The sequence below is a fragment of the Saccopteryx bilineata genome, chromosome 2, assembly GCF_036850765.1.
Source record: "Saccopteryx bilineata isolate mSacBil1 chromosome 2, mSacBil1_pri_phased_curated, whole genome shotgun sequence".
Classification (NCBI taxonomy): domain Eukaryota; kingdom Metazoa; phylum Chordata; class Mammalia; order Chiroptera; family Emballonuridae; genus Saccopteryx; species Saccopteryx bilineata.
In genome coordinates, this window is record NC_089491.1 from 375,216,936 (window position 1) to 375,234,263 (window position 17,328).

Here is a 17,328-nt window from a genome sequence, read left to right on the forward strand (position 1 = left end):
AGAGCTTTATACTCATTAAAATTCTGGTTAATATTCTGGCCTTTTGAATTCTTGGCTGGCTGCCATTAACTACCTCACAGTGAAACTGTGGGTAAGACATGTCCCTTCTTTAAGCCTGTTTCCTGCTCTGTAAACTGAGAGATTGAATCAGGGTCTTTCTAGGTCTGGTCATCGATAATTCTATAAGGGAGAAGACACAAGTGTCTTTCCATCAGGAAATGAGACATTCTTGCATTAGCACCTTCTCTCTGGGCCAATACAGTGAGAAGCTCCCCTGTAGATGCATGCCTGCCTTTCTCATTCTGGCTTAACTAAGCGGCAAACAAGTGAGTTAGGAGGGCTTCCTTTAAGTGCCAAACTCCTATTATGAAGAAAAGTTTTTAAAACGATGATCAGTTCTGGCCAGATAGCTCGGTTGGTTAGAGCATCTTTCCAAAGTGCAGAGGTTGCCAGTTCGATCCCTGGTCAGGGCACAATACTGGAACAGGTGTTTCTGTCTCTCTCTTGCTCTCACCCTTCCACTCTTTAAAATCAATAAAATGAACATTAAAAAAAAAAAAAGATCATCTAAATCTAACCCTGAATCTTGATAAAGCAGATAGGAGACAAGGCAGTATAAGGGGCAGGAAAGAGTATGATAAGCATGCCCCCTCACCACACACACCCTAAACTGTTTAATAAGAGTCTGAGCACACATTCGGCTTTGCCCTAGAGAGCCCCATAGTATAAGTAGCGGCTGCTTATCCAATACAACTGTGTGTGGACGTGTGTAAACACACTCAGAGCATTGACATACATGACCAATCAATGCACATACACACTCCTGTTCTCTTCTACTTTAGGCCTATATATGCCCTGTAAGAAGCTATGGTGGGAGGAAATACCACATCCCAGTTTCCCCCCTCCCCAAAGTCAGAAAAGAAGAGACAGTGAGACAGGAGCTACTTGGCTTCCTATAAATTGTTTTGTCCTTCCTCACAGCTGCAATCAGAAGCTAAGGGCTCCCGCAGGCCTTGTTCTGATCTGCTGCAGGCGATGGAGGGTTTTTGAAACGGAGAGGACTTGGCTGCCGCCCCGTTTCAGCTGCCATTGGGGCTGGCTAATGGGCTCATTCGGGAAGACCCCCGCCTGCCTCACTAAAGAGCCCCCCGCCGACCCCCTCCCCAGTCCCAACCCAATTAATAAATGGGGGCTCCCACTTTATGGCTCTGGGAGCAGGAACCAGAGATACAAATGACCCCCCAGGGAGGGACAGAAAAAGGCCCTCCAAGAATCAAGCCAGAGAATTGTGCATCCACAGGCACATGCTGCCACAGGCTAGTCATATCCCATTTTCAAAGTATTAAGGGAGAAAAAACTGGAAAACAACCACCAATAAAAAAAAAACCACTCTGTATTTTCTTTCCCAGAGGTGAAGTGGGCCAGCACTCTTCAAGTCTATAGGCATATCCTAGCAATAAACTCTTCTACCTGGTCTCCAACCTGAAAAGGGCAGAGTGCAGGTGACCACCTAGGCACAGACCACTTGCACAACTATTTTCCAGGGGGAGTGCCCCCTTCTAGACTCTACAATACTGAACCTAGACACACCCTATAAAGTGGTTAATGACACTTCCTATTTCTTTAAAAACAAGACAGCTACCACTTTCCAAGCTCTTACCACCATCAACAGTATGTCTTGGGGTCATAATCTTCAGGCTTTCTCCAATCCCTCCCCTCACATCCAAACTATCACCAAGCCTTGCTAATTCCCATGGATCCCCTTCCTCTCTTCTCACTCCAGTCTCCTCTAGTGCAGGCCTGCAGGGCTTCACAACTGAACCAGAAAGATGATATCCTAGGCAAGCTCCTGTTTCCTTCACCCAATACAGCTGCAACAGCCTCCAACATCACATTCATCTCATCATGCTCTGCTGTTACTGCTTACCAAATCAAATTTTAAATTCCTTCCTTGGCCAACAAGACTGCTCTCTGACTTCATTTCCTAACATGCCTTTCCCACACCACCTGACTAGTCCAGTCACAGCCTCCGCATACAACACACATAAACCTTCTTCTGTAAGTTTTGCCCCTCCAATCACCTTCCTCTCTTCTGTTCCATGTGCCTTCAAAGAATCTTTTCTGGTTAACTCCAATTTTTTCTCATTAGTCCTTTTCTTTGGTTCCCGTAACTAATTTATTTTATAATCTAATTGTATAAATACCAATTCCCCACTTCCCACTTAGGTATGAGACTTATTTCACCCTAGACCCAGAACCTTCCTAAAGGTGGGACCCTTCCCTAATTTTCCCCCAGATGTCACCCTGTACTCAGGACATGACTCAGCAAATAACATTACTGCTCCCCATGGAAGCAGCCCTCATGGTATAACTCTTGGTATAGCAAACAACTACAAGAAACACAATTTTACTCTCATTGTTAATTTTTAGGCTGTCATCTGCCCCTAACAATACTGAACTTGGTAAAGTTACAAATTGTTTCATGACTTCAAAGTGTACTACAAAACAAAAAAGCACAGCCAGCAAAAAGAATTTGGTTATCTCCTTGATTCATAGTATATACACACTATTTTCTTTGAAGACCCCTTAGGAACGAGAAGCTCCATTTTGTTCCCTATTTCTAAGATTAATACTATATTCTCAGGTCATGCCCTGATTTTCTAGAATGCAAATCAATCCCAGAGCCAATAGTAATCTTGTTCCCTACCAGCCCTGCTTCTAGCCTACTTCTGACCATCACATATTTTGGAAGGTTCCTTGGAATAGAGAAGTTACTCAACAGTCTCTTTCAACTATTTAGTGAGTACTTCCTTAAATTAACCTCATTCTCAAACCTGACTCTTCATTTCCTTTAGTTTAGCCCTATGTGGTTAGACAGGAAAAAGTGATCTGCCATGCCCCTTTATCGCCTACATATGTTCAGGATAACAAGCTAGTTTGCCTTTTAATCTTTTCATTCCTTTGCCTCAGATGCTTAAGAATCAATGTAATAAATAAAAGCAAAGCACTTAGCACTGTACCTGACACATAGTAGTTTCCTGATAATGTTAGTTCCTGTTGGCGCTCCCTTCTTCCTCTCAACACCTTAAGTTTCTCCTTTCTGGGCCTGCTTTTTCTCTGGCTAAAGATGGCACTGAACTAAACAAACAAATGTCCTTTCGCAGCTCTAAAATTCTGGTTAGTTTGCTCTTCTATGTACTGCCTTCACTGGGATCTAAAACAAAGTGGAGAGGAATAATACTCGTTTCCAGGTTGACCTAAAATACATAAAACCACTTTCAGGAGAGCTTTAAAACCCCAAAAATACAAATAACTTTTTAATGTGATGCACCTGTATCACTCCCTCCTCATTCCTGAATTATTCTCTTGAACTACGTAGATAGCAGTGCTAAGAAAAATGTCCCTATGTAAATTCTTTGCTTAATATAATCTAGCTTCCCTAATGAAAATGTCTTCATAATACCCCACAGACTAAGAGTTCTAGACCCAACCTCCAACCATGAAGGTAATACTACTGTTACTCATAGTAGTGCTTTAATAGAGCTTCCCTAAAATGAGTTGTGAACCTTTAAGGCATCATCCCCCAACTTTCACTAGCCGAACTATACCTTTTTCTTCCACCTATATCCCTATCTTTTCTATATAAGCAATTATACCCTAAGTCTCTTTCTACAGCGCAGTCAGCAGACCGGTCTAGTTCTCTCTTCTTTCCATCCCCTTCTCCTCTTGCTTCATTTTATGAGACCTTTGGACCCCTAACAGAAATTGCAAATACTGGTACAAGGCAAAACTCAGAAGTTCCTGAATTTATAAAAGGGATAAGGCTTCTAAACTTTCTCTTTGAATTCAGTCTTTTTTTTTCCAGGGCCAAAAGCATTCAAAATTGCATTAACCTTAGTGTGGAGGGTTGTCTGTCTATAAACTGATCCTCACCAAGGGTACCCCTCATTGGGCAGTGTTGTAGTTCTGAGACACAAGAGGGAGAAGGATCCTCTCCTTGAGACAGCCTGTGAGGCTCCTTAACGTAAGGAAAAGACACCCTCCACCAAGCCCCAGGCTTTGTTCTTCACTTAGCTGTGACTGTTATTACATTGTAGCCTTTTTTCAAGGTCTCTCCATGCTGCCTCCTCAGGGATGGTTTGGCTTGGACAAAATGTCCTTCTCTGCTTTAGAACCATGAACATTACCTTCAGTTTACAGTCACAGCAGGACCAAACATTCAAAAATCCATCTACTTCTAGGTCTTAGGGAGCCTATGTCTAAGTCAATTTACTTCATGGCTATACCCTCTTAATTCCAGATAAGTATGCTGTGGCTGAAGGCTATATATTGAAAAAGCTTCGCTAACAACTAACCATCTAGAGAGTATTAAGGACTAACTTCAGATCAGCCTCTTTCTCTCAACCTTGGACTAATTTCTGAAATAGAGATATAATGAGACAATCCAGTGGCCAAAGCATTTCGGCACCATAGTGATTAATCATCAGGGGATCAAGGCAGCCGTCATCTGCTTTCTCATGGATAGCAGGGCTCTCTTCTCACCAAACTTTACTTCCCACAGACACCATCTGCAACTGAGCTTAGAAATGTCATCAGCAAAAGCAATAGTCTCAGGATATAAGGGAAGATGAAGTGAAGGCTGAGATTCTGTCTTAGATTAGTTTTAAAAAAATCTCTTGTACCCCACACAACATAAATTAAAAGCTCCTTTCATAGCTCTTGGCAATAAAGAAGCATGGTTATTTTGCTTTCTCCTAAACCTTTCACCCTGTTAAGTTAGGGATCTGAATTTCTCTTCCGAATTGCCTCTCATTACCCTTCAAAACTGTGAAGCAGCAGTCACTCTAAATACACTGCCAGGTTAAACAGTCAATATTTCTGGTAAGGCCTGAAGCATGCAAATTGGGAAGTAGGGAGAAGAGAGAAATACAGTAAATGAAAAGAAGTAGGTGGACAGGAGACAGAGAGACAGCTGAATATGGTGTCTAGACTACCACTAGTAATTCCTTCAGATGTCATACTTCTACAAAGTCTTAACCCTGGCTTGGAATAAACTAACTTGAGAATGAGTATTCCTAAGGCTATAAGAAATGCCACACCTGGACAGTACGTCCAGGAATGCTCACCTTGCCTCTCAGGACACCAAAGATTTAGCAGTCCCATCTCTGCCTTACAAAGGCTGAAAAGTTACTCATTTGAGGAACTCCCCACTTCCACTCCACTAGCCCTTCAGATAACTAAGTTGTGAATAGAGAAGTAACTCAATGCCTAAAAAAGTCAAGCTATGGGGCAATCTTGAATAACAATGAAAACCAAGCACCAAGCACTTCAGCACCAAGAATATTAATTAGTTTCCTTGAGGCATTAATCCTAACCATACAATTAAGGATGCCTGTCTGGGAAAAGAGAGTGCCTATGAAATTTGGGTGCTGAACTGCATGGTTTCTAGGTAGAAATGGCCTTGGGTGTGATAGATGATCCTCAGCCTTTAGACCCCAAATTAAAAAGATAACTATTGCTATGAGGTGGAAACAAGATTCTCTAGTAGGTTGAAGTTCACACTCTTAAGTCATGAACTTGGAATATATAATGACTGAACATGAATTCCTTTTCTCTGGACGTTAAACAGGAACACAGGATTTCAAGACTTCGAACAATCCTGAGCTCTCCATTCTCCTTCTGGATAAACATGTGACAGCCCATAGACAAGGGAACATACTTCAGGGATCCAAAAACAAGCTGGCAACTCTCATACCATGTTTTTGAAAATTCAGCTTAATTCCCATGTTCTGGTGTACCCCTTAACTTTGTATAACTGCTCACCCCATTCATAATTTCCTGATTCCTATCTCCCCCCTTCCTGTCTCCTGATGGATTTTATCTGCTCTCTGCCTACTTATCTCATAACTAGCAGGAATGCAGCACATACATACTACAAGAAAAAAAATTAATTTTCAGTGTCCTAAACATGAAGGAGAAGGGAAAGCAATTTCTCCTCAGGTGTAGTAAAGATTTTGGAGATAACAGGAATTTTAGCCTTATAAACTACTTTAATATACTTCCTGAGTTGGCAATGTGTCAGGAAATCTCCACAGAGCTAGAACACTAATGCCCATGCTGACCTTACTCATGGGACTTAGGAACTGGTCAGCGGTGGCGGTGGCGGTCACGGTGCTTCTGGTTTAAGAGAGAATCCTTCAGTCTAAACACCCTCTACCAACTTCCCTTGATGACAGTTGAGCTCAAACCCACTTACCTCTCCTTTCAAGGAGGAGTTAGGGTACATGGAGCTCAACACTTTTGATGGCCTGGGACTATCATTATTTGTGTAACTGTTTTCTACTTTTAAAACAACAAAAAAAATCACATCTTATGGTTTCCTCCCTGTTTTTTTAGTTCTCTCGTTCCTAGTCTAGTGTTTGAAGCACCTCTTTAAACCCTGAGAACTTAATTTTTTTGGTAGTTTATGAGTCTACAGTGATTCTGAGACAAAGAACCCCTAAGATAAAGTGGAGGAAAAAAATGCCTTTTATACCTAAATGGATTTGCTCAGAGGGTACAGATTAAGAAGTAAATGCAATGGAGCATAAGAGGTATAGTAACAGGAAATATTTAATTTTCCAATCTCCACTTTCCATTTTTATAAACTGAAAAGAAAAAATTTAATATATTACAAAATATCTGTACATAGACAAGATACACCTGATGGGGGGCAAAAACAAGAGAGAGAAAGGAATACAGTGTCAGGAACCTAAGTCAGGGAGAATGAGGTGGCAACTGACACTTTTCTGATGTAGCATTCTCTCTCAGAACCTGCTAGTAACCATTTTAGTACTATAACTATATATGCATATTGTATATAAATATATATATATATATACACACACATACACAGTGATTGGGTGATGTCTATGGCATAAGCTAACAGAAGTCCTACTTACAAATTTGTGCTGTTCTGCTTTTAACATATAGATCTGATTTCATTTTCAAAACCTTATCATTCCTATGGACAGTTGAAGAAAAAAACTAAGAAAACTAGGTCAAGCAAATTTGTTTTCAAAACCACAAAAATAACCATGGTCAAACCAGTTTTGCCTCATTCATGAACAGAATCAGATTTCTCATCTGACCTGTTCAAAATAATGTATTTAATGGACTTAATATGTCCCATGGTACAATACTTAAAACAAAACCACTTTTAAATATAATTATTTGAATATGTAGTTTTCTAGTAGTCAAGTTGAAATTATGCCAAACCTTTACTTCCATCATGTTTATAGATAGCACAGCTGAAAAATTAACAAATACCTTTTCTTTCTCCATAGATTCCAGGATATTTAAGTGAGTTCCTTTTTTTCCTCTGCTTTTAGAAAGTCAAAAATTACCAAACTTTTTTTTCATTTTAAAGGTTAGAGTTTCAAAAATGGGGGTCTGGGGGTGAGATGGGATCATACATACACATACACACACATATATACTCACCCCCTTCCCTAGTAGTAGGGATGGGTGAATGGAGACTTAAGTATATTATTTAGCATATTTGGCATAATTAAAAATAAGGGGTGGGGAGGGGGAGGGAAAAACATTATTGATGACTGCTGATAACCAAATTATAATAAAATATATAGAAAATTTTATTCATATTTGATGGGAAACCATTTTTTTCACTGAATGGATACTTTTGAGTTCTTTAATAAAAAAACGGGAGAACAGGGCCCAATGCCTCAAATTCAAATATTCTAAAATACAAAGGCCCACGTCTGAGAACTAATAAGTCAGTAAGACAAAAGGTTCAGATAACTTGAATGCAATTTGCCAATACCATGTCAGTAAGCCTAGCAAATCTAATTGGACACACTGGCATAAAAAGCCACCACTGCCAAAATGGCTAGAAGGTTCTTTGGCCCTGAGGGCAAAACCAGACCAAAACCCAGAGAATAATAAAGAAATACACACACCAGAAATCTACCTATTTCAGTGACGGGGAAAAATATTTTTCATGTAAGTATCTGAAGAGGGTTATTTCATTTCTCTAAAGTTTTTTATTAGTGCATCTTTCTCTTACAAGTAGTTTTTAATTCTTTAATATAAGAACTTGGCATTGAAACATGAAACGAGTTCTGAAAACTATTCTTCAAGATGAGGAAGAACATTTGCCTTCAAAAAAGGGAGCTAACCTACCTTTTCACAAGTGTCTAAGTCTGTGCAGATAATTTATATGAATGTGTATGTTTTTTAAAAACACATTATATGCTGGTACTCACACAGAAATGGAAGCCAGAATGAGAAGCCTCCCAAGTTACCCCACCTCAAAAACCTTCCCCTTTTTGATCTCCTGTTTATAATAAGGAAAAATTCTTGCCATAAAATCATAACCCTTTTACAAAAACCAAATCCCTCTGAGGAAAATCCCTAAAAGAATTGGCAGGATATACATGCTGAGATGTGTATATGTCAATTACTATTCTTTCTCATGGTCCGCTCTTTTTAAAACAGGTCTCAGGTATTGATATATTTTCAGAAAAATATCCACCCTGAACTAAGATACATTCCCATGTTATTTTCAGGATGTTTCTTTTCTCTTTGACAATATTACAATGCTGTTTCAAAGGGATTTTTTTGACATAAAAATATATGTGTAAACAGTATGCTAACTGCTCTTACTAGCCCTCTAGGTATGAAGGCATCATCTCTAACCCAAGCTCATGCAGCAATGGCCTAGGCTGTCTGCATTTATAAATCAACTTCACCATCAGAATGTGGTTTAAAAAAAAACAAAAAAACATTTCAGAATTGAAGAGGTACCGAGAACAATATAGGAGTTTGAATTTCCTTTCCTTTATTTCAAAAAAGGTAAAGAATTATCCCAGGTTCTTGGGCATCTCAACAATTAATTTTTTTCCAAATAAATACCTCAAAAATAGAGAAAAACTCTATAAAGATGAGGCAAAAAAAGGAAAAAGATGGGGTAAAGTCAACCTACTTGCTCAAGAATGCCACTTTCTACAACCTGCTTCATATGCAGGGAAAGAGGGCATGTCTTTTGCCTAAGCAAAGCGAACTTTAAAGATGAGTAATTTATTTGGAAAAAAGGAATGTTTAAGATGCTCAATGGGGGGGAGGATATGCTTGAAAACAAAAATGTGAGGTGGTGGAGAGGAAGGAAACATTTATTTAAATCAGCCAGTCACTCTTTTTCCCTTAAAGCAAAAGCCTAAGAGCAGCTCAAATTTTGTGAACACTATTCTCTTAAAAGGAAAACACACACACAAAAAAACAACCCCCCCAAAAAACTAAATCCAAAAAAAAAAAAAAAAACCATAAAAAAACCCCCAAAACTTTAAAAACCTAAAGAGAGCCTCTCCTGAGTCATCTCAAAACTGAAACTGTTCTCTTTTTCTTCTGCTCAAGAAGTGCAGGCAATGAACTAATAAAACATTTACTTTTCAATTTAATGACCTTCTCCATATTCTCTACTTATATCCACTAGATAGAGTTGAAGTAAATGTTCTGGCTGTAACCCATCCAAGGGGAACTGGTGCCAACATCATTATTTTATAAGTCACCTGCTTATTAGCAAGTGAGCAAGGAATACAATGGATAGCTCTGAAGTAGCCAAATGCAGATGATTACCTCGCTCTGGCCTATGATTTCATTATAGGTTCAGAGGACTGGATGGAAGATGGACAGGGAAGGAATCTTTCAGGACACTGGAGTCTCTGGGTTAGTAAGGAACTCCTCTCCCTCTTCCCCCTCTTGGCGGGACTCTTGTAGGCCCCCGATAGAGTTTTCCATAAGCAGAAGACTGAGCTGGGGCCCCCCAGTTAAGGCCTGCTCCTGAGCTGCTGGCTCCACTGGTTCCTGGCCCCAGCTCCCCATAGTTTTGCAATTTGGTCTCTGCATTTGCCACAGAGTTGTTGCTTCCCTCAGCCTTCAGGAATGGTTGCCCGACCACTGAGTGTAATGCTAAGGGGACCCTGGCAAAACGAAGGTCCTGGTCCCCTGGAAACTGCACTGACCCTGTACCCTGGTAACTGCTGGACTCCCCAAGGTGGCTCACAGAGCCCGAGAAGGTCCTGTTCTTCACCAGGGCCTGGGCCAAGGATTCTGTCAAGGCTGGACCAGAGTTGCGTTCATCAGTATCAGTGGCACTGAACCCTGTTTCAGGCCCATCAGTGTTTCCATAAGTCCTGTTGGGATGGGGTCGGGTGGAGAATTCCATTGGTCTCAAGGCCTGGTGCTCATGTGGCAGGTGGCCAGGAGGCTCTGCTTCAGGTTGGGATAAAAGTTGCAGCAAGGCGGCTGTCACGGCTGGGTTCAACTCCTGGGGGGCGCTGGAAAGATCGCCTTCAACCAGAGGGGGTGGAGGTGGCGGCGGTGGAGGTCCGGGGGGCTCAGGGGGCCTCTTCTCTGGTGGAAGAATGTGAGGAGGACATGCTGTGGAAGGGTTACTTCTTTTAAACACCATCTTAAAAATCATGTGATTATAAACACACATACATACACACACACACACACACACACACACACACACACTCCAACATAAACATATATCATTACAAGTAACCAAATATATATAGAATAAAATCTTGGGATCAGAAAATTTCAATTTATAAATAAAATAAAGTGATTAAAAGCAAAACAGTTGCATTCTGGATCTAACAGCTGGTGTAAAAAGACCATGTTTCAAATTATTGTCCTGATATTTGTTTGAGATTTCCTCCATTTCCTTCCTTAAGGAACTGTTCTAATATGTAGGCTGTGGGCAGCCTCCCTGCCCCTTTTTGCTGTGGGATCAAAAAATTAATGAAGTAGAAAGGAAGAAGACAAGAGGGAACAATAAACATGCTGTGGTCACATTTCTAAGACATAATCTTGCTGTACAATAGCAGACCTTGCATGGACTTAGCTGACACATTTTACAGAATTTTTAATAATATAAGGTTAGCACCTGAAATAGAACTTAAAGAACACACAGGAGAGATGAAATAAAGTAAAAAAAAACTTTCGTTACCATCATGTATAAATATACACTTCTCCAAAATTCTGTCCTTCTCCCCATAACCATATTTTCAAGAAATATTAACCACCATACTGTCATTCAGCTTCCTGTTACAGTAATTATAAAAACTAAAGTAATCTATATAATTTTTTATTTTGTTTTCCAACCTGCTGCATTTTTTCTGTGCTATGAGAAAAATTACTATAGCAATGTCATGCAGAATGGGCTATTGGTAAACATCTGTTATCTTGGAGACAGTAATAAAAACTGAAGATTCAGAAATGTATTAAACTAATTCTACACTATCTTCCCAAAGATCTTTGTCTTTTTCAAACCACTCCCCAGACTTTTCCCTCACTGCTGGCTAAATGTGTCCAAGTATGCCAATCATGGCCTGAAAATGAATTCCTGACAAATCAGCAGAGTGGAGATGTAAAATGGCGTGAGTTTGAACATAAAAAACGAAATATAGTCAAAACAGTACATTTAGAGAGTTGGAAGTCACTCTGCTAAAGAAAAGGCTTAATGTTTTGGAATATCTTCCAAATGATCAGTATTTCCATTCCCTATGGAAGCATATTTTGAGAAGTGTCCATATAGTCAATTCTTTATTATCTGAGCTAGTAATATATAGTCATTACTCAGACATGCAAAAGCAGTTTTTAGTTATAATTAGAAATTTTGGTAACATATTTACCACAATTGTATTTTGCAGAAATAATCAATAAAGTATGCATTCCTTTAGCGTGCAGATGAAAGCACTCTGAAAACATTATGAAATTGTAAAGTTATGCAGTGAAAGGATGAGGTCAAATGCAATATGTAACAAAGAAGTAGGGCGACCAACAGTCCCAATTTACCCAGAACTGAGAAGGTTCCCAAATTGCCAACTTTCACTTTTAAAACCAGGATTGGATTGTATAGGGACAAGTTGGTCACCCTATACAGACTGGCTGGTTATCTAGGTGGTAGGGAAAAGTGAATTTAAGGACAAAAATGTAGCTATGGAAAATTCACAACCTTAAAAGTAGACATCCTGAGAAAGAACTTCCTGGACGACAAACATCTACAGTTCAGAGCTTTCTGCTGTCAATACTACGTATCTTACTACATAAAAAACATCACAGTACCAGTTATTTTTAAAAATATTTTTTTGGACAACACATGAAACGGAACACCAGTTTTTTCTTTCTTTTTTTAAACAAAAAACACAATCAACTTCAAAAATGCCCAACTGTAAAAGTGGACAATACTAAACTTTTATTCTTCCAGGTATACTACTACTTTTCACACTTAAACTTTGTCTTTTATGTAACTACTCTAGTTGTTCCAACAGAACTAATTCTTGAGCTCAAATTCTTTCACAGGTATGAGAGAATGAAAACTTATTTCAAAGTAGCAAAGCAGATGGGTAGGAAAGAACTATTAAAGTAAGGTTAATAAAACAAAGGAATAAAAAATAAAAATCACATTAAAAAATCATACTGTTTTAAAATTTAAAGTGTTAAACAATATTGCCAATCCTTAACAGTCTGTACTAATGAAAGGAGATATTAATGTACAAATAACTTGAAAACTTTGACTCATGAGATTTCAACCATAACCATTTCCACACAAGTAGCTAAACAGTAGCCCAAGTGATTGATTTCCACCTTCTCTGGCTTACTTAGTCTGCCCTCTGGTGGAAGTGCTAATGAACAGTAAAATGGCCGAAAGAGGCAGCAGGGGAGAAACAGGAGAGACATAAGAGACACCAACTGGTTAATCCAGGGGTGACTGTAATAATTAGGAGTGCCATTTTTACTCTCCTCTGAAAGTAAATCCAACAATTTTTTACCACAGGCCAGACTTTAATTTTAGTTCAATTTCATCATTTGGCTTGTTGGCTCAATTACTGAGTATATTTCAATCACTTATGTATTTCATTTGAACTACTCCTTTCATGTATTTTGATTATAGCTGAATTTTCTGGGGAGAGGGTATGAGAAATAATATAAAGAGGCCTACTTTAAATCTAGATTAGCTTTTTCTGTTATTCCATGTCCTAGAGCCTCTCTCTTTCTTTTTTTTCTAATAGCAAGAGTGACAGAGAGACAAACAGAGACAGAGACAGAGACAGGAAGGGAGAGAGAAGAGAAGCATCAACTCATCGTTGCGTCACTTTAGTTGTTCATTGATGCTTCTCATATGTGCTTGACCGGGGGATCCAACTGAGCCAGTGACCTTGGGCTCAAGCCTGTGACTTTGGGATTATGTCGATGATCCCACGCTCAAACCTGAGACACTGCGTTCAAGCCAGATGAACCCACACTCAAGCCAGAGACCTTGGGGTCTCAAACTTGGGACCTTAGTGTCCCAGGTCAATGCTTTATCCACTGCGCCACCACCGGTCAGGCATGTCCTGGAGTCTCTTAAAAACAATTTGAATCAGATGACAGAATAGCAAAGTAAATTAAGAAACACAATAAGAGGATATGCCAAAATAAGAGGGCTCTGCCAAACACATGGCTGTAACACTGAAACCACAGGTAGGCAAATTATTTTATTTTATAGGCAGGCTAATTTAAATTCCCTGGATTGCAGTTTCCCTATCTATAAAATACAGGAGTTAATTTTATTAACCTCCCAGTTTTAAAAAACTTTACATATGAAAAATAACATATATTTGACCCTATACCAGTGGAAATAAGGCATATATTTTCTCCAATATCCCATATGTAATGTGAATGCAAGACCCTGAAGTTGAAGATTCAACCTTTATACCTCTTCTCATTTCCCAATTCATGGGGTCTTCATGAACAGCGAAAATTTCCAAGGAGTTGAAAATAGATAAGTAAAGATTTTGCAGACTGTGAATCAGAATTGAGTAGAAAAACTTCTTTTCCTTCTAATAAATTGCATGCTGTGGTCATGTGAGATCAAGGTATATAACATATTTTCTTTTTAAAGATTTTTTCTTTATATACTGCTCACTTCCTAGTCTAAAGTCCATTTAATTGTCTCTTTCAGGAACACAGATTTTAAAGGAATCATTTTATATACTATTAGTTTTTGAAAAGGAAATGTATGGTATTAATTATCTACTTAGAAATATTCCCAAATTATTCTTCAGGAGAGTAACAACATTTTATTAGGGGTTCCTTGAATGTATCTTTCAGGTAAGACTGTGGTATCCAGCATCCACTACACCAGGGTACCACTGACTATTTACACAATCTGATGATGGTTTGTTTGGAAGGCAGATTTTTCAAGTGCTAGTTCTAGTTGGCCACTATACACACAGTGGTTCAAATGCATCATTAGCTATGGTTGTGGTATCTGTGGGTTATAACACAGGGATTTTACTTACCTACCTCCTAGGAAATGGAAAAACAATCAGTATATGAAAGGTGTTTTGAGAACCTTTGAGACTTAAATAAAAGAAGCCAGGCAAGAAATATATTATTTGTTGGTATGTTCTCCTGTAGACCAGGTTACAGAAAAACTGAAACTGAAGCCATTGATGTGAAGAAAACAAAATGTTAAAGAGATTTTTTAAGAGGATCAACAGCACCTGAGCTCAATGAGATTCATGACCGGTCTGTTTACCTGCTGCCTCCTCCTGTGGCATTGTGGGAGTTCTTCGGGGCCCCTGTGGCCCACTGTTGTTGTCACTGTTGTTTTCTTCCAGTTTGCCAGCTGGCTCCTGGGTTTTCATCAGCTGACTCAAGAGAACTGCCAACATATTTTGCATGTCAGCTGGTGTGTTTGAAGCTTCAGGGGTCTTCTGTTCTGCTGGCTGGATCACTAGTGCAGGGGGTGCCTCCTTTAAAGACTCCTCTGGGGCCATGGGCTCTGAGTCCTGCTGCTGAGAAGTGGCTTCGGTTAGGGCACTGATAGATTGGTTCAGGGCCTCCAGCTGCTGCTGCATCTCAGGGTTGGAGTGGATGTTAAGCAGCTGCACCATCTGAGGGATGCTCAGGTTGGTTTGGCTTTGCAGCAGGTTCAATAACACTGCCAATTCACTTTGATTCAATTGCTGTGTGATGTCACCAAGGCCTGTAGAGAGAGAGAGTGAAGCCAATATAAGAGGATGAGGCAGGGCAAAGCTCTTTGCATTATTCAACTAGCAATAACAACTTATAACATCCACTGAATAAAGTTTCATTTTGAATGTCTCGTTTTCCATGCCTTAAATTATCACAATACAGTTTGTTAGTCTTTATATTATTGCTTTAAAATGGCATGGACTAACTCAAACATCTCTGTACAATGAGTAAAAGATATTTCATTTTACCTTTATTTTCCAGGGTCAGTGATTTTCAACCCTTACTGCACATCAGAATTACCAGGCTTCAGGCCTCATATCTAGAGATTTGGCCATTGTTCAGGGGCATTTATTTTTAAAGCTTCCTGGATGATTCTAATGTGCAGCCAACATCTAAAACCATTGTTGTGGGTGGATAGGGAAGGGAAAGTGAGCCAAGAAAATAATACCTGTAGTTTCGAAAAACTGGTAGTACCACAGGAGAACTACTCTGTTATAATAGTTCATTATTATGTAGTTTTGGATATATGTTTAGATCAGATAACAGTCTACAGAACTAACTACATTTAGCGATTATGAATAACTATGATTGGATCCTAAGGTGGTCTTATCCAATCTAACATATACAGGTCTCCAAATTATGTATGTTTTGTTTTTTTAAAGATTTTATTTACTCATTTTAGAGAGCAGAAAGAGAGAGAAAGATGAGAGGAGCAGGAAGCACTAACTCTCACATGTGCCTTGACCAGGCAAGCCTGGGTTTTCAAACTGGTGACCTCAGCATTCCAGGTCAATGCTTTATCCACTGCGCCACCACAGGACAGGCAATTATGTATGTTAGAGATCCATGAGTGAGCTAAACTTAAATTAAATTTGGCTTACCTAATTCACTGATTATGCCACATATCTAATTGAAATATAGTATTGCTTATTTCAGGAATAGAAAATTATCTATTGTAGGCAATTCTAGACCACATGTACAACAGTTGGCTTATCTCCTTTTTCCTATACTGAGAACATCAATCTCTTTATTAATGCTTCAGTGGCTAAAAATTAAAGCACACCCACACATCCTCACACTTAACCTTCAAAACCTGTCAAAATGTGCTTAAGAGAGCACAAAATCTCTATTCCAGCACTGACCTACTGCATCCCCAGCCACAGGCTCCACCTTGCCAGGAGCAGGCTGAGGTGGTGCTGGGCTGCTGTTCTTCACAGGCTCGGCACTTGTCCCTGAGGTAGCTTCTTTTCGAGAGGTTTTGGATGGAGGTGGCTCTTCTACCACAACACCACTTTGTCGCTGCCGTCGCCGTTTCTTACTCCATAATTCATGGCAATCCTGCCAGTGGGGGAGGCTGAAAATGACAAAGCAAAGGGGAAATGTGTGTGGGAATGTGGTAGTGAATGAACAGAGGAACAAGAGATTAAAATGGGAAGGCAAAAACAATGGGAAATGGAAAGATAAGAAAAACATAAAAATAACCAGAGAAATTAGTAAATAGAGTAGCAGTAAAAAAGGAATCATGAAAGTCCAAAACATTTCTACAGTGAGAAATGAGGATCTTGCTAATACCAGAGATATACCTGCTACTTGCATGCCCATATTCCAGCCAAATAGTTAAGTCTTATATCTGTTCTACCTTGATATAACAATAAAAGAGAACTTTAGCCTGACCAGGTGGTAGTGCATTGGACAGAGTGTCGACCTGGACCTGAGACTCGGAGGTCCCAGGTTTGAAACCCCAAGGTCGCTGGTTTGAGTATACAGGCTTGTCCAGCTTGAGTGCCGGCTCACCAGCTTGAGCAAAGGGGTTGCCGGCTTGAGTGTGAAACAGTAAACATGACCTCATGGTCACTGGCGTGAGCCCAAGGTCACTGGCTTGAGCAAGGGGTCACTGGTGAGGCTGGAGCCCTCCCCACAACCCACCCCATCAAGGCACATATGAGAAGCAATCAATGAACAACTAAAAGTGCTACAACTATGAGTTGATGCTTCTCATTTCTCTCCCTTCCTGTCTGTCTCTTTCTGTCTCAAAAAGAGGGGGAAAATTTTACTAGGCTTTTTTTTAAGCGAGAGTGAGGGAGAGCGAGAGATAGATGGACAGGAAGGGAGAATAGATGAGAAGCATCAACTCATAGCTGATCACATCAGTTGTTCACTGATTGCTTCTCGTACATGCCTTGACCAGGGATCTCAAATGGAGCCAGTGACCCCTTGCTCAAGCCAGCGACCTTGGGCTCAAGCCAGCACCTATGGGTTCATGACTATAATCCCACGCTCAAGAAGGAAAAGTCTGTG

The 17,328-nt window shown here is 39.8% G+C and overlaps 1 protein-coding gene across 5 annotated transcripts in view; it reads right to left on the minus strand.

Moving 5' to 3' along the window:
* Nucleotides 1–17,328, minus strand: part of CDK12 (cyclin dependent kinase 12) — a 94,237-nt gene that overhangs the window by 22,843 nt on the left and 54,066 nt on the right. The window contains exons 12-14 of one of the 5 annotated variants that reach the window (XM_066263747.1): nucleotides 16,173–16,384; nucleotides 14,591–15,040; nucleotides 10,020–10,437 (exon numbers count right to left, since the gene is read on the minus strand). In XM_066263747.1, the coding sequence (XP_066119844.1) occupies nucleotides 10,020–10,437; nucleotides 14,591–15,040; nucleotides 16,173–16,384 (1,080 nt within the window). Of the gene's footprint in view, nucleotides 1–6,594; nucleotides 10,438–14,590; nucleotides 15,041–16,172; nucleotides 16,385–17,328 lie in introns of those variants that run through there. The other 4 variants (XM_066263744.1, XM_066263746.1, XM_066263745.1 and 1 more) reach the window with 4 other exon arrangements.